The 22257-nt window shown below is 29.6% G+C and overlaps 2 protein-coding genes, 1 long non-coding RNA gene and 6 other non-coding genes across 9 annotated transcripts; 7 read left to right on the forward strand and 2 right to left on the reverse strand.

Moving 5' to 3' along the window:
• Nucleotides 1-482: 482 nt before the first annotated feature.
• On the reverse strand, nucleotides 483-2146 carry LOC114176854. Its single transcript, XM_028062032.1, has 4 exons — nucleotides 1718-2146; nucleotides 1200-1238; nucleotides 991-1075; nucleotides 483-914 (listed from the first exon to the last, which is right to left on the reverse strand). The coding sequence occupies exons 1-4, from the start codon at nucleotides 2099-2101 to the stop codon at nucleotides 832-834; spliced, it is 591 nt and encodes a 196-aa protein (XP_027917833.1). The 5' UTR covers nucleotides 2102-2146; the 3' UTR covers nucleotides 483-831.
• A 1339-nt stretch (nucleotides 2147-3485) lies between these two features.
• LOC114175117 (agamous-like MADS-box protein AGL65) lies at nucleotides 3486-7187 on the forward strand. Its single transcript, XM_028059874.1, is given in 11 exon segments — nucleotides 3486-3670; nucleotides 4871-4930; nucleotides 5024-5042; nucleotides 5164-5228; nucleotides 5314-5329; nucleotides 5424-5485; nucleotides 6354-6450; nucleotides 6558-6605; nucleotides 6689-6816; nucleotides 6921-7009; nucleotides 7012-7187. Coding segments are annotated over 11 exon segments (858 nt in total). The 3' UTR covers nucleotides 7101-7187.
• Nucleotides 7188-9155: 1968 nt separating this feature from the next.
• Nucleotides 9156-9228, reverse strand: TRNAA-AGC. The gene has a single exon. It is a non-coding gene; the product is annotated as a tRNA-Ala (tRNA).
• Nucleotides 9229-15011: 5783 nt separating this feature from the next.
• Nucleotides 15012-17183, forward strand: LOC114179626. Its single transcript, XR_003603492.1, has 2 exons — nucleotides 15012-15089; nucleotides 15475-17183. It is a non-coding gene; the product is annotated as an uncharacterized LOC114179626 (long non-coding RNA).
• On the forward strand, nucleotides 15166-15238 carry LOC114180065. Its single transcript, XR_003603639.1, has one exon. It is a non-coding gene; the product is annotated as a small nucleolar RNA Z267 (small nucleolar RNA).
• LOC114179981 lies at nucleotides 15478-15564 on the forward strand. The gene has a single exon (XR_003603561.1). It is a non-coding gene; the product is annotated as a small nucleolar RNA R44/J54/Z268 family (small nucleolar RNA).
• LOC114179982 lies at nucleotides 15642-15726 on the forward strand. Its single transcript, XR_003603562.1, has one exon. It is a non-coding gene; the product is annotated as a small nucleolar RNA R44/J54/Z268 family (small nucleolar RNA).
• LOC114180012 lies at nucleotides 15979-16055 on the forward strand. The gene has a single exon (XR_003603590.1). It is a non-coding gene; the product is annotated as a small nucleolar RNA snoR122 (small nucleolar RNA).
• A 1558-nt stretch (nucleotides 17184-18741) lies between the features above and the next one.
• Nucleotides 18742-18815, forward strand: TRNAI-AAU. The gene has a single exon. It is a non-coding gene; the product is annotated as a tRNA-Ile (tRNA).
• Nucleotides 18816-22257: the final 3442 nt, after the last annotated feature.

Below are 22257 nucleotides of genomic sequence, written 5' to 3' on the forward strand. Positions count from 1 at the left end.
TTTTCTAATTTGTTGAGAACATTGAAAGCTTTATCATAAAAATTTAAAAATAAAAACGGGTTAGCCTGCACTTATGCGAAACGAGCCAGCCCAATCCACATTTTGCATACCAAGTGCAGAATAGGTAGACCAAGTGGAGAACAAGTCTAAACGGGTCGGATCAATCAGCATTACCATCCCTAATAAAAGATATATCAAGTTATTCAAGAGACGTTACTTCTTATTTTAATAATTCATTTTTTTTTGAAACATAATAATTCTAATAAATATCACATGACACACCATTTACTAATTTTAAGGTTGTCCAGACATAGGAATCAAAAACTATGATTTAGACGAAGAGACAAAGTTTCCATTTTCAAAATAAGGTTCAGAGACCAAAATCATATTTGTCCCTAAATTTAATTTGAAACATTAAAGAAAAAAGTAATAATGGCTACACAGCTTATAAGTACAACAAATTACACAAATGACACGACTCATTACAACAAAATATCAATTAATTTCAGTCGGCAGAAGAAAGTGTATTCAAAAGAATATAATAAAAAGTATGTTAATGACAATTTCCTACTATACGAGATTCATTGCAATCAAAATATACTTTCGAACAACATTAATATAATAAAGGGTAGTAGCTATGCGAGTGCCACTTGCCTCATAAATCATGCTTCTCAAGAGAAAACCATTAAGTGTTGTGGAAGAAGAGAGAATAATGAAAAATGCCATCACTTTCTTTGCAGTTTTAACTTGTCTGTACACAAATGAAGCCCCAAGATCTTGTCAGGATGAATAGAAATCAATCACATAATAAATTAATATGGAGAAAAATGTTCATTGGATTCTACATCCCCCAGAATCGGGTCCACGCCGGACATTGCCATAGGCAGACAGTTCAAGAAGATCCATATCACGATCTGTGAAATGCATCATTTAGACTAGTTAATAGATTTTGAATAACTACAAAAGTTAATACAATTATTATAGTTGTACCTGAAACCCTGCAATAAGAACTCTTTTGAATAAGTTCAGCTTTGGAGATATCTGTTCGGTTACCCTTTGAACGATTAACTGTTGCCTGAAAGTCATGGATATAAATTTTTAAGTGAATCAAGGGAAACTTTCAAAGCCTCTAGCCTGGTTCTCACTTCCCTTCAATAAGGGACAAAGAAATGGGAAAAAAATAAAAATAAAAATCTTACCTGTAATACTTGACAGTTTTCCAGAGTGCTCTCTCCTCCCTATATTTTCACAAAAACACCCAAATGAAGAATGAGCAAAATGAAAATTAAAACCAAGATGTATTGGAAAACAACTTAACTATGGTCCTCATATTTGGAGGATCGCATAAAACTCACTAATAAAGTTTATGGTTAAACTCAAAATTTCTTTTTCACTTTGTTATTGTTCTTTCTTTCCCCACCATGACACTAATTAAAATCCAGTGACATATTCAGAAAAATCAAGTCTAGAAGAAACGCAGCAAAGACTTAAAAAGGACAACCCGTAACGGTAATTTCCATTGGAGTTGCTTTTCCTCAATCGACATGGGAATATGTAATACCTAAATTATGCAGTGCAAATAAAAGTGCAGAGTAGGGTCTTCTCCTCAGACACTTTGGTACAATACCACGTAGGCATACAAGAATTCAAAGAAATCCAATTGTTGAGACGAAAAACAATAGAAATTGAATTAAGAAGTGAAAATAAAGGGTAAGACCTTAGAGTAAGGGACAATGTGGTCGTAGTCATGACAGAGACAACCAGGGCAACCTACGAGCTTGCGAAAGACAGTATTGCCGAGGGCGTCCCTGCGCCAGCGGTCGGGGTCTCGTCCTTTGACCTTGTCTGCCTTTTCCCAGCATTTCTGCTTAACGCTGTGAGGGAAGCTCCGAGGGTTAGGGTTAGGATAATCGTGTGAGAGAGAGATGACGTCATCATCGACGTCGAGGAGAGTGGCAGAGGGTGATGTACTTCGTTTGGATGAAGAAGAAGATAACTTAGACGAAGAGGTTCTGGATCGGTCCTTCAGTGGTGACGAAGACCTCGCCCTTCTTCTTTTTTCTTCTCTGCTACTCGAATCAGTAGCATAACTACCCTTCATCTCTCTTAGCCCCTTTTTCTTCCTTATCCACTATCACAATTTATAAGTTAGGGTTCTCTTAAAAATCATATACATAACTCTTTTTAGGATAACTTACAAATAAATATACACTTATCATTAAAAAAAAGAAAAAGCAACCGAGTCTTTTTTTTTTACTTTTTTAAAAATAAATAATTTATTTTTTTTGCAGAAAATAATATTTTTTGCCATCGTTTATAGAAAGAAAAAACTTACAAACCACTTGTTAAAAAATAAATTATGACACATTTTTAAGTGGTAACTTTACAACTTTTACTTCTAAGATAGTTGTCGTAGAATTTTGCTAATTTATTACAATAATAACAGAATATGCTTAAAAGATGATCTAATATTTTTATTACGATGCCAACGCCTAAATTTAATTTTCTTATAAAAAAAATAAATGTCTTACTTTAGAGATTAAAAGGAAACAGTCCATCTTATCTGCAAATATATTTGAGAGCTACTTAAGTTTTTCAATAAAAATTAGTGGTTAGGTTTTTTTTTTTATGATAAATTAAATTTGGGACCCTTGTATTTTTCAAAAAGATGTTCCTTTTCACGTTCCTCTGTTTAAGTCTTGCTTAAAACTAAGGAAATAGGGAAAAAAAAAAAAAAAAAACAAAGAAACGAGTTTGTTTTAAAACGTGGTCTATTTTGGAAGTGCATGAGGAGGAAGACGTGGAGACATAAAGGTTGAAGAGAAAGAGGAAAATGTGTTGGTTTTGTTGGTAGAGGAGGTGTTTGTTGCATAGTGCCAACGATTGGGGTGTCCCAAATCTCACCCTTCATATTCATGTTATGAGCTTGGTTGGTTTCCCAAACTCTACCCACCGAAATCACAGCTATACCTTTCATCTTCCAACAATTTGTTAGCTCCTAGATTTCATATCCAGCTTTCCTTCTTTCTCTCTACTCGCCATCTCTCATAAACAAATGTTGCTCTCATTCTTTAGTTACCTCACACCTTCACCTCTTTTTTTTAACATTTCCATTCACTTCCCTCGATTCTTTTCATACACGCTCTCTTCACTCTCTCAATAAGGTTCGTTTTTTTTTTTTTTAACTCTATCACAATTTGGATTTCCTTCAAATATAGCATTGCCCCTTGCTCTTCAACTTTAATTCTTTCTCTTCATATTTCGGCTAAGTTTTTCTTTCTCTGTTGCATCCTCAACCTGCTTGCTTTTTTTAATGGCTTCGAAACTTTTTTTACCAGATGGGGTATTTAAAATCAATTAGTATGTTGTTACATCGAAACATGTATTGTCAAAATTTGGTTCAATTAATGATTGTGCCAATATTTGGGGCGAGGGTATATATATATAAGGCTAAATGTGTTCACTCTTAATTCTAAATTTGCAGGATGGGTAGGGTTAAATTGAAGATAAAGAAACTAGAGAGCATAAGCAATCGGCATGTGACTTATTCAAAGCGTAAAAGTGGAATTTTAAAGAAAGCAAAGGAATTGTCAATACTGTGCGATATAGACATTCTCCTTCTCATGTTTTCTCCCACAGGAAAGCCGACATTACTACAAGGAGAGCGCAGGTAATAATAATGAAAAATATTTAAGTGGTGTTGAGAATGCTGAATGATTATTGTTGTGAGTGCGTTGAACATGTATGTCTGAATAGAACAACTAACCAAGAACCTTGTTATGATATTTGTGCCTTTCTATGAGGAAAAAACCCTGCTTGCTATAACAAACATTGTATGACATATAACACCCAACTTCAATGGTTTTTTTGTATGTTAAAACTATGTTGTATATAAAAACACACTATCTGTTGTAGGTGCAAATAATCTTCTAGGAGGATAATGAGATATTGTTAGTTTTATGGAGAGGGCAATTTAATACTGTATATGATCTTTAATAAGAGATTACTTTCGTACTTGAAATTTGAAATCATTTAGTATTATATTCTTTGGACTGTAATTGTTTATTGGATAAAAGAACTGGAGTCCAACTTTTCTCAGTATGATTAGAATTCTTTCCATTTGCTCCAGAGGTCTTGTTAAATTGAAAGCTGTATATCAAAACATGAGTGTGTAAATTTGTAAGTTATTTTTTTTATAGTTTTTGTAACATTTATTTATAAGCATGACATTCTCTACTTAAAACTATTAGATTGGTTGGTTTCGTGCAACTTAGAAAAAAAGGATTCTAATCTAGTTGCAAGTGTTTCAAGTATAACTAGTTCCTAGTCAATCCTTAACTTAAAACAGTAAATTAAAATAATGTCAAATGTAGATGAAATAATTGAACAGCTGAAAAGAAAAAAAACAACTCAACAACTCCAACACCATAATAATAACAACAAAAGTCTAATTATACTAAGATTTATGTTCAATATATTTGATGAGTATTATGTTGGTTTTCAAGGGTCCTAAAACCGTTTTCCTCTAACCTGACTTCATCCAGCAACTCAAGTATTATATGAGATATATTTATGTATATAATACAGTTTAATATTCCAAATGGTATAAAGAGACAGAACCATAGTATTGTTGACTAGCGAGTCCTTGTTAACGCCCATATTTTTGTATTTACTGTTCAAGTTTATGATTTATTTCTTTTCAAGCTAGAACCATGTCCAAATAGTTAATGTTAATTTTTTTCACAACGTGAAAGAGACTAGATGCATGGAATATTACTAATAAAAAAATGCACGTTTCAGGACTTCAAATGTAAAATAGTAAATTCATTATGATCTTTAACAATATTGAATATTGGTTATTTAATTTCAGTAATATTGAGGAGGTTGTTGCAAAATTTGCTCAACTTAGCCCACAAGAAAGGGCCAAAAGGTTTGTCAACCGTTTTTGTGAAGTTTAATCGTTTCTTATTTTTTATTTGTTAGTGATAAGGAAGCTAATGTACTTTCTTGTTTTATTGAACAGGAAAATGGAAAGCCTTGAAGTAAGAATACCCTGTTTTTCTCAAACATGTCTTCTACATACATTGTTTTTGTTGTGTCAAATTTATATTTCGTGTTGTCTGTACATTTTGTAATGTTTAGAATTCTGATTTGGTTTTGTAGGCTTTAAAGAAAACCTTCAAGAAATTGGATCATGACGTAAAAATACAGGATTTCTTAGGTTCAAGGTAAGTTTCTATGCTCATCAATTTGTCAATGCCTTTTACATAAAGCTTTCTATAGTTTCTCAGTTTTATCTTTTCTACCTTGCAGCACCCAAACAGTGGAGGTACAATTTCTTCATAGACAACGCAATGTTTAATAATAATGTCAGAATCTTTAGTTAGTAGTTGAGCAACCAAAATGTCATGATCTGTGTGTAGGAATTATCTCATCAAGTGAGGGTTTTACAAGCTCAGCTCACAGAAGTACATCAGAGACTGAGGTGCAACTTTGGAGCTTTTGGTTGTTAAAGTATTTCTTTTTCTTTTTGGTTTTATAAGCTCTCTTGTTGAAATATTATTCATTTGACCTCTTCAGGTTTAGTGTTTTACAATTAATTGGTTACTTTTATGCCTTATATATCATTTTCTTGTGCATTTGAACTTTGACATGTTTCTTTATGTTCATACTCACGTTCACTTGTCAAAATTATTAGAGATGATGTTGTAACTTTTTGATGTTTTTAAATCTATTTGAGATTTGAGTTTTCTGTATATAAAATGATTTGTTATAACATCGAGAGATCAAATATAACAAATTATAATTGAAAACACTGTTCTATCCCCTTACCTTAAACAAAACACTAGCATAGTTATGATGTTGAGTTCTATTAATATTTGATTCGTTACTAGAATGTTATAAGTTGGTAAATAGTATTACAAAACGAAGGCAATAGTAGTTAATACTATTTTATATATTATGCATCATTTGTATTTTGGCAATGGGTAAGAAAATCCAATCAAATTTCACATTTTGTATGATTTTCTACCAGTTCTGAGTATGAAAAACAACTCCTTAACCATTTTGTTCATAACATGTACTTTGTTTAGGTCAAATAAGTGAAACCATTATACTCGTTCACCTTTCTTAAATATCTAGATTTCCATGGTTATAGAAATTGTAGTAGTTGGATTTGAGCAATTCTTATACATTAACATTCATCGAACTTCTACTTGATTTTTTCTGTGATAACATTAACACTATCATAATACGAACATGATACTGCATGAAATTGATGTTGTCATACATGAGTTATGGGTCATGAAAGAGTAATAATCATTAATATTGTGTTTAAATTTTCAACATTTTAGCTATTGGAATAATGTAGAGAAGATCAACAATTTAGAGCATCTGAGGCAAATGGAAGAGTCAATACGAGAATCAATCAATCGAGTGGGCCTGCAGAAGGTAGGACTTTGTTTCATGTAGAATAGCCATATTGTCATGTCATCTTGAAATGACCACTACACCAATCCATAAATAACTAATGTCAACATGCTTTCTGAAATTAACAGGAAAATTTAGGGAAGCACCAACTCATTTCACTTGAATGTGCTAACCAGGTAGTAAATGCTGTATTTTCTCTTTGTTAATATTTCTTCTTCTACTTTTCAATATATTTATTTGGTATATTGCTGCTTTGTAGTTACAGGAAGGGATGACATTACCCTTGATGATGGCAAGTCTACAAGAATCTCAACCGCTGTCTTGGCTTTTGAATAATGATAATCATCAATTGTTGTTACCAAGTGAACCAAAATTTCTACCATTTAGGTGGGTTAAATCATGGTTTATCAGATTTTCTTCCTAAGATTGACTTATAGCACCTTGTGATTCATCTTTCAATGTGGTTACTGGTTTTATTGTGTAACATACAGTGATAATACCAATAGAGAAGCCGAGTGTTCCACTGACATTTCACTTCCAAGCTATTCAAGTTATATCGGAAACAACAAACTTGAAGTTGGTAGCTCTCCCCAAGTGACTACTTTGGGTCAAGGAGGTGGTGCAATGAACGAGTTAAATGGAACCACATACTTAAATGTACAACGTTGTGACCAATTTGCGTTTCCTCCTCCACAAGATATTGAGGAAGCAAAACATTTACCAACATTAAACAACAAATCAAACACCGTGGATTACCAAGTTAACAACTTTGATCTTTCCGGTTCACTATTTGAAAATGGACATCAATTTTGGAATTCTGCTTCGGGGTCTTGTGGTATTGCCATGTATAATGAGAACGGCTACCACAGAGTGAGCAATCCTTTTATGTTTCAATGATTCATATGTTTCTGGTAGATTTTGAATTTGCTTAAATCGCTCAAATGGGCATTAAGACAACTCAAACAAAACATAATATTTATTGTGTTTCAATTCTTTATGTTGGATTTACTCTCTACTTTTCTTTTAGACAATTTGAGTTTAGGTTGTTTCTAATGTCCTATATGTTCTGCAGTAAATCACTGACTCAACTATTCATGCTAGCCTTTTTGGAGTGACGAGGTATCAGTCGATAAAGTGATGACAAAATGGTTGCAAATTATGTCTTCAAAAACCAGATTAGATTGTCTCTCCACCTATGAGGTCAACAGGGTTCGTAAGAGTGGACAATATTAGTTGTATATATTGTAAGACTTGTAGGATGCAGTTTGCTCACACACCAGTATTAAATTCACTAACTCTTTTACCAGTAGATTTTTGGAACTGATTGATCCAAGCTGTAAATTTGAATTTTGTACAAAAGTTACTTTAAATGGTCTTATAAATAGTTTCACAAAGTGAAAGTTTACTTGTTCCTGGTTCCCTCAGCACACATACAATCTTTTATCTAAGAGCATACTATTCAGAAATCAAAGTTCCAAATCACTCACTAATATTGTAATGGTATATGAAGAACTGTGCTTTAATATTTTTATTGAGATTTCATGTTTGAAGTCGAGTAAAAAATATTAGAAACGAACAAAATATTAAAGATAGTGAGTTAAACTTCTCAATCAAGACTAGTCGTCTTATTTTGCACTTTTAAGATAAAAGAAAAGTTTTAAACCAGCCAACTTCTAAATTTTTTCAGTCTGGGCATTTCCATAATCACAGTGCGACTACATTTGGAATTTTAATTTATTACTAACATAGGTTTTAGATGAAGATGCAAAGAAAATAAACATTTTGATTCACGTTGATAAATTATAACATTAGACGATGGTGGAAAATAGTTCAGTAGAGGTAATTTACAAATATATATATATATATATATATATATATGAATATAACCACATCATCGTTAATTGAAAAAATTCAATCCATATTCACCAGAAAAATAGCATTCAGACAGAAAAATCTAACTTATATTAAATGAAAAATTATAGTGGTATACAACAATTATAATAACTTCTATCAATATTAATAAAAAAAAGTCTGGTCAACATTGATTAACAAGTAAAGATACCAACATATTTAAGTTTTAGTCAAACTAGCAATGTTTCGATCGGAATCAAACGAAAAAATTCCAAATTTGAAAATGTTAAAATTTTAAAATTCTTACTTTCAACTAAATTTTGAAAATTTTAAATGATAAATAATTCAAATACCAAACATTTTAAATTGTTTATAAAAATAATAATTCAATTAAGTTTTAAGTGCTTCGTGTCTTTATTGTTTAATTTTTCTTTAACCGGATTATTATCTTTTCATCTTGTTTTCTTATTTTTATAGATTAAAGAAATGTATAACATAAAATAATATTAAAACAATACAAATTATTATTTTACGACTCAAGTATGTAGATCGACCACAATATATTTTATTAATTACGAAACCTTATAATTTTTACACGTAAATGAAATAAAATAAAATGAAAAAATAATATAACAAACACGTCATCTATTAAACGAAAAAACTAAATGATAATATTCAATTGAAAAATAAAAATAATTCAAAATATTTAAATTTATAACAAGCTTAAACTTTAATTAAGCCATCAATAATTTATTCTGTGTAAAGTTTCAACCCAAACATGTATCCTCTCATCACAAAATCAAGGTTATAACACGGTAGAAAAACATTCATTGAAAAAAAAAAAAGTTCAATTTTGGAAAACATATATGAAAAAATGGAGATGCGGGGTATCGATCCCCGTACCTCTCGCATGCTAAGCGAGCGCTCTACCATCTGAGCTACATCCCCATTACATTTTTCTCACACATAAGCTTTAAATATTCTAAACATAACACCACAAGAATTACCAATAAAAAAAATATCGCCCAGATTATACTGTGTTATTTTTATATAATTAGTACTTATAATAATTATGTTTAAATGTGTAAATTGTACTCTGTATTTATAATAGACAAGTTAAATTACAATATGAAGTTATTTTTAATTATTGATAATTTTCTAGATTGCTGAAATTTAATTTAGATATGAATAAAAAAAACTTGGACACAACTAAAAAGTTTACTTGATAGAAAACAAATATTATTTTAAGAATTATTTATTTTATTATCAAGTGTGATAGAATAAAACAAGATAGGTATATTTATTTTACTGAAATTAATTAATTAATTGTTTATTTCTGATAAAATTGTTTTTTTATCTGTAATTGTTTTCAAATAAATGGAATTAGAAAATACTTTAAAATGATAATTCATCTTCCGTATGTTTAATGCTACCATAATTTTCAACATTATTTTCACTCGCATTTATTATTATTATTATTATTATTTATTATAAATTTATATAAAAATTTTCAAAAATATGATAATCATCACCACTATTAATGTTATCACGATGGTCATGACGATCATAATTTATTATCATTACAATAATTATCAAAGTTTATTAATATATTATATGAGTATATGATGGAGGTAGTATATAGGGATGTCAAAAAAATATGCATATGCGGATATCAGCATATAAAACTTACAATGGATAGAAAATTGATATGGAAAATGGATACTCATGGGTTGTTTTTTATCAATTGGTTTTGAAATGCAATATCATTTTCTTTTTAAATTGTCATTCAACATTAACACTATTTAATTGGGTTATTTGAACTTTATTTGAAATTTATGAATGTTATGTATTATATTTAATTTCTTAAATATTTTTTAAAAATAATTGTAAATACTTGTGGATATTAAAAAAATATGCAGGTATTCGCACAGATATGAGGACGGGTACGGGATGAATTTTTGTCTCGCGAATAGGGTACGAGGGAGCTATTACTCGTACCCTACCTGCCCCCATTAACATCCTTAGTCGTATCGAATCAAATAATAAATGTAGTATTTAGAAAGTGATTCTAAAGTCGTCTCCTAGTGACCAATGCATTCAATTAAAGGTTCCAATTACAAACACAACACCTAAAAAATGGGGGAGGGGGGTAGTTGACAGATTTAAAAACAACTTCACATTTAGAAACTTAGTATATGAAAAATGCATTGACTTCTTGAATCAAATACAATCCACTATCATAGGCCACAAAAATAATTCATTTTCTTAAAATCTCAATCCACTTGAACATAACTTACTAAGTGAATATTACAACCAAATTCAATACGCAATTAAGTCGCGCATACACCCATTAATCTGTGACAACTCATCTACATTCATTAAGCATGAACACAATCAACTCATACCACATACACTCAATATGAGTATTGAGCATAAACAAAACAAACAAATCATCAAAACACATATTCAATGGTGAAGATAAAACAAAAACAAAAATAACAATTATAGAAACGAAAACCTCAAAGCCTCACTACTTTATCTTCAAGAAGTCAATACACATAAATTAGCAAGCCATAGAAATGGAGTTACAAAGCAATGCATAACAAAAATACTCTATGGAAAGTCATAAACAAAGTAAAAAACAAGAATAATCAAGTCAAAATATCAAACCATAGGCTAGGTTATGCTCCAATATGAAGAAAAACGTGAACAAACGGTGATTCCTTCAATAGGTCTCTGAGGAGGCTCAAAAAACGTAAAATCCAAGTGCAAAAACGAGAATGTCATGTTTTGAACCCTAAAACCCTAAAAAACTCGTGGTCATATCACCACACATATGTAGATCTGGTTAAATATATTTTTGGTCCTTTTATTTTGAGTGAAAATTAAAATTACTTCTTCTTTGAAACCTTAAACTAATTTAGTCCCTCAACTTTGTAAATGCATAAATTTAGTCCTTTAACCAATTTTTATTAAGTTTATTTGATATTTCAAATATATTTCATTATAGTATTTTTATTTATTTACAAGGTTTGACATATTTTCTCTTCAATGTCAGTTGAGAAACGCGTTTACAACGTCAAATAAACTTAAAATTTTTGGTTTAAATGACTAAATTTACACATTTGTAAAGATGAGAAACTAAATTGGTTTAAGGTTTCCAATAAGCACTAATTTCAATTTTCACTAAAAGTTAACAAACCAAAAACATATGCAGATCTACAAAAATGTCATTTTGGTTCACATAATTACAAGACTGTCACTATGGGCTCAGATGTTGCTGGGAACAAAGGCTGATATGGCACAAACGACATGGGACTATTCTCTTCACAAAAATAAAAATACAAGTCCAAAAGTACTTCACAACAAAATCTAAAATTAATTAAGAAATGAAAATTAGACCAAGTAAACCCAACTTAGTTAAAAATTCGTATTATTGACCCAATGAGGTTAATAAATGAAAATGCACTAATAGTGAACAATAAAGACCAAACATTCCTCAAGGTGGATAGAAAAAGATAAGAAAATAGGGAGAAATAATGACTTATCAGTATATCAAACATATAATAACACCAATATTTGTTTTATCTTATTATCATTTCATCCTACTTTTATATTATTTGTTTGATCAAATTTAGATGAAATGTTTTTAAGGTCGATAACAAGGTTTTCAAGAGCTTTTGTGAGAAAACTTCAAATTTTAAAGAGAAACAAAGGAAATTCATTTGCAAAACACTATATAGCACTCAAGTCGACACGAGTTTAAAGAGATTACAAAATATGAGTATAGTGACGAATGAGAGAATTGACTAAATACTTCATATGATAATGTGTTGTATATTTACTAACTTGATTTACACGAACAAAATATGTTACTTATAAGATTTTTACTTATTGTTTCATATGAACATATTTTTAAGTTGTCTCGGTAATAACATTATCTTTAATAATATTACTATATGTGAATATCTTGTGGTCTTACTCTAAATATATTGGATTTCTTCAAATATATTAGAATTCAAGTATATCATACTAAGTATTCAACTATTTTGGATGGAGTAGATAGGTAAGTTTTTTAAGCTTGAAATAATACTTTAAATATTCTCCAACAGTACTTTCTTATACAAATCAATATTTTAAAATTAAGATCATTCATAGGTTTAAATTTAGTTTCATTTGAACTTTTTGTTAGTAATTTTGGGTCATGCATATATATGATACATAATTAAATGTGTTAGGGCCATTATTTATAAAGCCAAATAATAAAGTGATATGACTAAATTAAAGATTTGGCTAAAGGCATATGTCATGAAAATAAATATTGTGTGAGACTAGTTAATAATTTCTAATTTGATGAGGGGCCAAATTAGAAATACTAAAACTTAAGTAATTCAGTTTATAAATGGTCGTGATCCCCTTCTGAGAGCACACAGGGAGTCATAACTTGTGTCAAATGAAATCTTAGAGTCCATTGACTTCACAAACTTTGATGTTTGTGTTGAATGCATTAAGGGCAAACAGACCAAAGCGAAGAGATTAGGTGCATATAGAGCTTCAGACGTCTTAGAGTTGATTCATACGGATATTTGTGGGCCATTTCCTACACCTTATTGGAATGGTCAACAATATTTTATATCATTCATAGACGATTACTTAAGATATGCATACTTATTTCTTATACATGAAAAGTCACAGTCTTTGGATGTGTTCAAATCTTTTAAAGTTGAAGTTGAAAATCAACTCAACAAAAGAATTAAGTCTGTTAGATCTGACCGTGGTGGTGAGTACTATGGCAGGTATGATGGATCAGGTGAACAGCGTCCAGGACCTTTTGCCAAGTACCTAGAGGAGTGTGGAATTGTCCCACAGTACACCATGCTGGGCTCACCCAGTATGAATGGTGTAGCTGAGATGATAAGGATATAGTAAGGAGTATGATTTGTCATTCCACCTTACCAGAGTCACTATGGGGAGAGGCATTAAAGACGACAACTTATATTCTAAACAGAGTACCAACTAAAGCAGCTACTAAAACACCTTATGAGCTTTGGATTGGGCGAAAGCCTAGTCTAAAGCATTTCCATGTGTGGGGTTGTCCAGCTGAGGCAAGGCCTTATAAGCCAAATGAAAAGAAATTGGACTCGCGAACAGTAAGTAGTTACTTTATTGGTTATTCTGAGAGATTTAGGGGATATAAATTTTATGATCCCATATTAAAGACAATTTTTGAGACAGGGACTGCTACATTCTTTGAGGATATTGAGTTTGGGGGGAAGAATCAGATTAGAAAATTTGTTTTGGAGGAAGAATCGGTAATAATTCTAGAACCGATTCAAACAATTACTTTTGATGAAGTAAGTTCGAAACCTCCACAAAACATTGCTGATGAACCCCATACTCAAGATGGTTTGGTTGTTCGTGAAGAACAAACTCAAGATCCTCAATAACCTATGCTTCATGAGTCACACCTTTGCAGAGATCCATGAGAGAAAGGAGAAGTGCCATTTCAGATGATTATGTTGTATTTCTCCAAGAAAATGAAGATCCTAACAATGGTGTGATGGAAGATGATCCAATCACCGTCCGTCAAGCCATACAGGATCCTATTTCAGAAAAATGGATTAAAGCAATGAGGGAAGAGTATAAATCCATGCAAGACAATAAGATTTGGGAACTTGTCCCATTACCAGAAGGTGTGAAACCCATTGGTTGTAAATGGTTATTTAAGACCAAATGGGATTCTAACGGTGTGAAACCCATTTTGACATCTCTAATTTAACCCCATTTCTTCAACTTTTTAATTACGCCAAAAATGTGGCTTTTGCTTCTCATGCTTCTTTTTTAGTTAATTATGTTTTTTATTTTTAATATATATATATATATATATATATATATATATATATATATATATTTTGAATACCCATTAAAATTATGTTTTCAATTGAGTGTTGAATAATACCTGTAAATTATGTTATATGCTCAATTCAAGTGTCCATTCCTCCGTAAGTTGTGTCAAGTGTGACATAATTTTGGAAATTTTTTTAATTTTAAACAATTATGAATACCAAGCATCTTTCATTTTTTTATACGGACATGATATGTCATGTATTTATATTTAGAAAAAAATATTAAATAACTTAAACAAAATATTTAATTTATTAAATAATCAACTTAAAATAAAATGATTAAATATTATAAAAAAGAATATTACATTATAATGTGAAATGTTATTTAAACTTTAAGTTTTAAAACAGAGTAAATTCACCATTTTTTTTTGTTTTCGTTTTTTCTAAATATTTTTTAATCACGATAATCTATCAAAATGTTAAATTTGAACTAAAGTAAAAGAGCTCTCTAAACTTCTTTCAAGAGTGTAATTTTATAACATTTTTCAATTTTGATTAAGATACCATTTTAAATTATATGCACTAAAATTTTCACAATTCATTATTAATATTTAAATGAAATTAATATCGAAAGAGTTTTGATTTGAGTAAAAAGTATAAAAATAGTTTTGTATGTATTAAAACTAAACCTACTAAAGCTAACAATTCATACAAATAAATATTTTAAAAAGTAATAATGAATGATAAAAACTACAATTACATTTTTTTTCTTAAATTTTAATAGTGAATTTGTAGGTTAATAAAACGCATTCATCCAACGGTCAGGATTTAATGAGAGGAAAAGGAACAAACTGGCTGTGTCACCTATACCCTAATTTATACTACCGCCTCTCTTTCTCTCTATATATACGAAGCCATTCGCCTAAAGCCCTAACATCCGCAGCGGCAGCGATATTCGTCAGGGTTTCTTCTCTGTCCATCTCTTGCTTGTTTTTTCTCATTAATTTTTTTTCGTTTCAATTCACTTGCTTTCAAATGCTGTGTGCCTATGATGGTGTTAAATATACTCCGAGATTTATTTCTATGATATAAACTTCGATCTGAGGCACTAGCTTTATCTTCCTCGATGATTCATACAGTGAAATGTTTTAATGATTTTGGTAACTGCTCGCGGAGATAAAGCTTCTGTTTTTATTTTTTTTGTATATATATTTGTTATTATATTTGGATTGCAATTGTAATGTTTTTGCCCTAAGTTACTGCGTGCCCTTGTATGGCTTATGATCTAGCTTATGTTTTCTTGTGATAATGTTTAAAGTCTGTAGTCAGTGACTGTAAATGGTTGTAGTCATACGCAGATGACGACAAAATAGACAGGGACATCAGTACTCCAAAGGAGAATGTTGACTTCGTCTAATGGGAATCTCTCTGATGCGTTATTGTGTTTTTTCTTTGTTTTTGTGTAATGTTTTTAAGTTAGTATTTCAATGTGTTGTTTTTAGAACCATTGTAACATTTGCAAGTGACGATAACTTAGACAGGGACATCAGTACTTATGCTAAGGATGGTGATTTGTCTTTGGGAATCTCTCCGATGCACAATGAATTTTCATGATAATGTGGATTGTGTTAACTAAGTCACATATGGTTGAAAAGAAACATATCTATAGATGATGTTCTGATTATCTAATGTATTCTATAAGCGGTATTTTTCACTTTAACTGAACTGACGAGGAATGTGTTTACTCAAATTATATTTGCTGTAACCCGATCCTAGAGTAGCGTCTTCTAAATATTGTCTGTTGGTATGTAATGTGTACTAATATGTTGAATAATTAATCTAGTATTAATTTGGCCAATGATGTACTCATTTTTACGTATTATCAGATGTGTGTGTGATGATATCTTAATTGTCACTACCTCTGAGGCCATCTTTTTGTTTGGTTTTCATGTCATTCTGATTTTAACACCACTTTTTGATTGGATACGAATGGATTATGTTTTAAATATTGATTTTGTTTGTAGTTGGTTAATTTGATAACTTATATCTTGTTGCTTTGTGTTTTAATCTCTTTTTACGGTCTATTTAGCGATTTCGCTTAAAAATTAAATCATTTTGATGACTGCCTAGTAGACAATTTACCGACCCCCTTGGTATTGTTTCAATGGATTTTTGAGCTGGGGTTATGAAATGACCTCTGACTCGGTGGTTCATGTTATTGACCGCATCTTTTTGCTCTCTTAATATTGTTTGTAATTGAAAAGCTTGTTTGCGCCAAAATAAAAGCTTCCTTGGCCTGTAAATTAGGTTTTGTTGTATGTATTTTACAAGCCTGATGATTGCCACTAAGAACGGAGATTTGAAGATGCTTCTGTTGAAGTTAGATTAAATTCGGACTCCAAAAGCATCTTAAGAAATAGAATGTTTATATTGGTGTTAATGAAGGCTTGTAATCTATGTTAAGCTCTTATTATGTAAGGCAAATGGTTATCTTAAATGAAAATCTATACCGCACATTTTGTTGTTGTGCTTTTGGAATATCATTTTGAATATTTGGAGTTAGTGTTTTTTAAATCTAAATGACTTTTGATTTGTTATGTAATTTTAAGTTTAATTCCTTTGAATTTGTGTGGTGTATGCTTTATGACATGTTTTTATATAGACTAACCAATTTTCTGGTGCAGAATGTCTTAGCGAATTTCTCATGATGAGTTCTAACCTATGAAATATTTGAATTTTGCTTTTCCCTGAAAGCAATCGTGATAATGGGGAAAGGCCTATTTTGTCTTAATTTGGCTTTCCAATAATTATTGGTCATGATCTGGCACCGAGTACCGAGGAAGATGGATTTGAGAGTTTCTATGGTGTTTGAAACAATTAATATGCAATGAAATTCAAGTGATGATTTACGGGGTGAGGTTAGCAGAGAAAAGTAAGCTAGGTCAATTTGAATTGACGAAAATGTCCTTACCTTTGCACATACATGGTTCTTGTTCGTCTTCTTGATTCTCCTCTCTCACTTCATGGAGGCTATAATGCCATGTACTTCCCTTCCTATTGTCATGTCTCTCTCAACCCCAAAAAACTACGTGTAGATCCTCCACTACAACTCTCACGCAGACACCACAGTAACGTCACAAAATAAATTTAATGGAACAATCTTTCAACAATTGAAATAAGAATCGGACAAAATGAATTTATTCTATATTATGGTTTAAATAATATTAGTAATATAAATATTTTAAATAATATACATAATATTTAAAAACAATATACATAATAATATATAAATTATTACTTAACACAAATTATTTTTTTTTCAATTCCATTTTATTTTAACATAATTTCCTTAATTTCATATTTTATTTAAAATATTAACTCGTATTTTATTTTAGCACAATTTATATTAATTAAATTTTATTTTAAATTACTTTTATGATGGTACTCATTTAATTTTGTACATTAAAATATTTTTTAATCTATGAAATCTATTACATTATTCTATAACTTTCATAAATTTTCATCTCAAATTTTATTCACTTAAGTTTTTGATACATTATTTTAAATTACTTAATTTAAACCATGTTATTTTTTTTAACATGCCATGTTTTTCACAACATTGTTATTTAACAAAATTCATTGTTAATCAAATACTCGAGTTAATCACTAATTTATTTTATCTCTCTTTTTTTAAACATACATCAGTGAAATTAATCGTTAGCATCGATAAACTTTTTTGTTTTGTCAAGAGTTAAAATACTAACAAAAACATTGTTTTTGTATTTATCTAACACGCCATTATTTCATTAATCTTTTATCTTTTAGAACTCATTAATTGTGTCAAAATTGAAAGCTATGTGTTGGTGAAAAAATGGGAACAGTTTTTTTAGGTTTAGCAATGGTAACATATAGTAATAACTGCAATAGAGACATTATTTTAATTAAATAATAAAGAACTTCGAACTTTATTAACATGAATTAAACAAGAGAGATCTTTGACGCCTAACTGGAAATAAAATGTAGGAATAGGGATCTCTGCTGTATTATTCTGTGCAAAAGAATGAAATTGGAACAACACACTAAGTATATATATATATATATATATATATATATATATATATATATATATATATATATATATATATATATATATTATCTTATATAGATTTGAATAGGGGTTGGAGTACTATGTTATTTATATATATCTTTTTAGTTGATTAAAAAAAAGCATGAATTATACCATTTTGTATTTTAAGACTTGAAAAAAAAAATGCAGCATGAGAACTATTGAATCAATCAACGATTGAATATTATCAAATAATAAATGAATGATGAAATTATTAAAGGTTCAATTCTTGATCAGCAATTGTCACTCTATAAAATTGCAACAGCATTTGAAAAAGTGAAATTCATTTTATATAATTGTAAAAATAAATGTCAAATGGTTTAACATTTCGTTGATTAAATAAACGCACCAATCGACAATGAATTCACGGAACAGTTAAGCCCAATGCCAAAAATACCTCAACCTATTTCTCGTCACACTGAATTTAAATAATAAGGCACCAAATTTTTCCAATTGTTTTTTCCTTATTCTGCTAGTTTAACTTCAACTGGCCTATTAGCTCAGTTGGTTAGAGCGTCGTGCTAATAACGCGAAGGTCGCAGGTTCGAGACCTGCATGGGCCATAAAATTTTGTAATTTTTTAAACCCAATTTTATAATTTATTATTAAATTTAAATTATGGTTCTGTATTAATTGGTGTTGGCCAACTGGTTCATCTGGTTTGAAGGTCGCGTTATTAACGCGAACGTTGCACGCTCGAAACTTACTGAGTCAACTATATCTAAGGTCTTAAAAAGAGTCTCAAATTTTGATTTTGTCATTTATGTTTACAAAGCCATCATTGGTGTGATCCATTTTTTATCCCCAAGTATTTTACTTAAATATATAGAAAATAAAGCATAATATTATTTACATGTATTTTTTTTTCCTTTGTAAAAATTTAAAAATAAACTATCCTTAAACACTGAATTAATTTTCACAAATTTTTAACAGTAAAAATTATCATAAAAATCTGATTTTGTTATTTATGTTTACAAAGCCATAATTAGTGTGATCCATTTTATATCCCAAAATATTTTACTTAAATATATTAGAAATAAGGCATAATATTATTTACATGTATTGTTTTTCTAAGTAAAACGTAAAAAAATAAAAAAATATCCTTAGACACTGAAGTAATTCTCACATTGTTTTAATAATAAAAATTATCAAAAACCTTAAAATAGCCGTGAAAAATAAAACTAAGTCAGATAAATAATTTATGTTTAAAATTCGCATATAATTAAAGTTATCTCAAATAATAAAAATAAAAATAAATTATTTACCTCTTTTTGATGTTTGTAACGTATTTATTTATAAGGACATTCAGAAAAAAAAATGACTCATGAATATTTTCTTTACTACGACCTGGTTTACGTGTGCGTATGTTTTATATTATGATGCTATATGCATTTATAGATAAAATATTAGTACAATATTGTGTCTATTGCTAAACACACATCCAATTTCAAGTGTCATAAAATTTAATTTCAATCAAACTAATATCATCAAAAAAATAAATCTAAATAGAAAATGTATTACACATTACATTCTGTAACAAAGTACAAACCAATATCAATATTTTTAGTAATAAACTTGATCTCACTCACGGTGTAGTTGGTGTTTCCAATTTTCCACTCTATGAATATTTGACTAGTTACAAAATAATACGTCATAGTAGTAAAATAAACAAATAAGAGATTAAACATATATTGAATCCTGTAGTTTAACCTTTAAAGACAAATTTTTTTATTATAATTTACTTGGGTTTAGGCAACTTATTTGTGACAACATTTTTTGAGGTTAGTAGTAGGTTAAGACATTTAGGGTGTTAACCTCTTTATATGTAATGACAATGTCCTAAATAAACTATATTATCTTTTTAGTTTCTACTTTTGAAACATTATGCGACACTATTCATAGACTCCTCCTTCAATTATACAAACTGTGGTATTCAATGTTGGACCATCTACTCTTTCCACCCAAAATTTCAAGAAATGGCAAAAACATAAAAACTTAACCAAGTAATTGCCACCAATCTCTATATTAAAATCCCAACATTAGTGGTTTCTATGCAACTCCATTAGGTATTAGTCACTTTCTTGTTTACAACTCTCACAATTTTTCCCTTACCAATTATTAGGGAATGTTGCCTTTAATCTACAAGTTATCTAAACCAGGTGTTAAAAAAGCTAACACAAATTTATAATCATTTAGGTTTTGCCATGAGTCATCCAAAAAATTTTCCAGAACAAAAACATAAAAAGATTATAAAAGTAGCATGTTCATAAGTTTGCCTAACCCACCAAGCCTATAAAAGGTAATGAAAATGACAAAGGAAAAGAAAAATGCATTTTCTATTTCAATGATCTGCTTCGCTGTTCAAATCAAGTGTGATTTTATGTTTGTTTTATGATTCACTTTGGACTTATTCTTATTTTCAACACCTAACCCTCTTCATTTCGTCACACCATTGGTTATTTCGATATTTATGTAAGCTGCTTCATCAAAACCAACAAATTAGCATCCTACTTTTTCTTTAGAGAAAAAAAATTAATATACCAAAGATTTTTTTCTTTTTCTTTTATGGTTTGGGCCAAAATGCAATGAAAATGTTCAAATTATTTGATGATCTCTTAAAAAATGCCTTTAGAACACTAATGAAAACCACAATACATAATAATAAATCCCCATTATCTGGGAAGCTTGTGACAAATCATGAAAATATCAAAAATTTCAAACTCCACATATAGCCGAATTTTGCGTTAATTATAGGATAAATGTTTGACTTTACCCAGTGTTGTTGGTGTCAGTTGGTTTTGTGTAAAGTAATATTCGGATTTAATTGCATATTTTGCCTCTTAATTAATTGTAATATATTACAAATTTTCGTTGTTGAAATAATAATTTTGAATTTGTTTAGACAATTTTATTTTTTTTTATGAAAATTGGTCTAAAAATGTAAATACAATTGCTTTTTATCCATAACCTAAATAAAAACTTAAGCATAAGTTGTTTTGTAAAGTTTATCTAAAATTTTATTTTATTCTTCTTCTTCTAAAAGTATTTATGGAAATACTTGTTCCAATAAACTATATGTACGATTCTCTACATATTGACTTTTGAGCAGTTTCAAGTTTAGTGAAAAGTTGTAGTGTGATTCCATTTTCAGATGCTGAGATATCGTCAAGTTCTATTGGATGAGACCACGATAATGGACCAAGTTAAATAAATTTAACAAGTGTTTATGAAATAAGCAATTTCAAAAATCATCACCAATTTACTAAGTCAATACAACTTATTACTCAAAAATATAAAATTTTAAAATAAGCATTAACAAAAATCACAAGACACTCGTAATATAATTATAAGTTATATATATTTATGAATGATAATTCCATAATTAAACTGTTTTTTTTGTCATCAAATATTCCCATTTTGTAGGGTTGGTTTGGTGTTAGTGACTAAAATTTGTGTCCTTGGATAACCTCAAAGGTACATATATAAGTGTTAAAAGTCATATAATGAATGATATTATTGGTGATAGAAACATTATTTAATGGCTGCGAAGCAAAGATACGCTACAATTCTCATTAAATAAATATTCCACAATGCCATTTAGTCAATGCCATTTAATCGGATCAAATACGAATATTCCCTCTTCTTCCCAATTCGGCACTTTTTCTCAAAATACATTACCTTTCTTTGCTACCATTTTTAAAAGATTAATTATTTTTTACTTTTTAGTTTCATTTCTTAAATTTTAAATAATTTGATTCGATTCTTTGTTTTTTTAAAGTGGATTAATGATATGGTTTGTTTCCCTTCCCAACTTGTACTTCCTTTTGCCCTCAATCTCCTCCACCAACTTATGTCCTCATACACACAAACCTTCTTCTTCTTCCTTTTCCTTTTCATTATTCTTTCACTCAATTCTTCTTCTTTTTTATGAAAGTGTGTTAAATGTAGAATCACACCCTTGCCATAAAGACTATTACAGAGGGAGTTTCACTGGGGAGATATAAC

This window comes from Vigna unguiculata, chromosome 3, assembly GCF_004118075.2.
Source record: "Vigna unguiculata cultivar IT97K-499-35 chromosome 3, ASM411807v1, whole genome shotgun sequence".
NCBI lineage: Eukaryota > Viridiplantae > Streptophyta > Magnoliopsida > Fabales > Fabaceae > Vigna > Vigna unguiculata.

Excerpts from the sequence above, each read along its gene's own strand:
- LOC114176854 (XM_028062032.1), bottom strand. The coding sequence starts at position 2,101 with ATGAAGGGTAGTTATGCTACTGATTCGAGTAGCAGAGAAGAAAAAAGA. Across the intron at positions 1,076-1,199 it reads AAAACTGTCAAGTATTACAG|GCAACAGTTAATCGTTCAAA; the intron begins GTAAGATTTTTA and ends CATGACTTTCAG. Across the intron at positions 915-990 it reads TTCTTATTGCAGGGTTTCAG|ATCGTGATATGGATCTTCTT; the intron begins GTACAACTATAA and ends TGCATTTCACAG.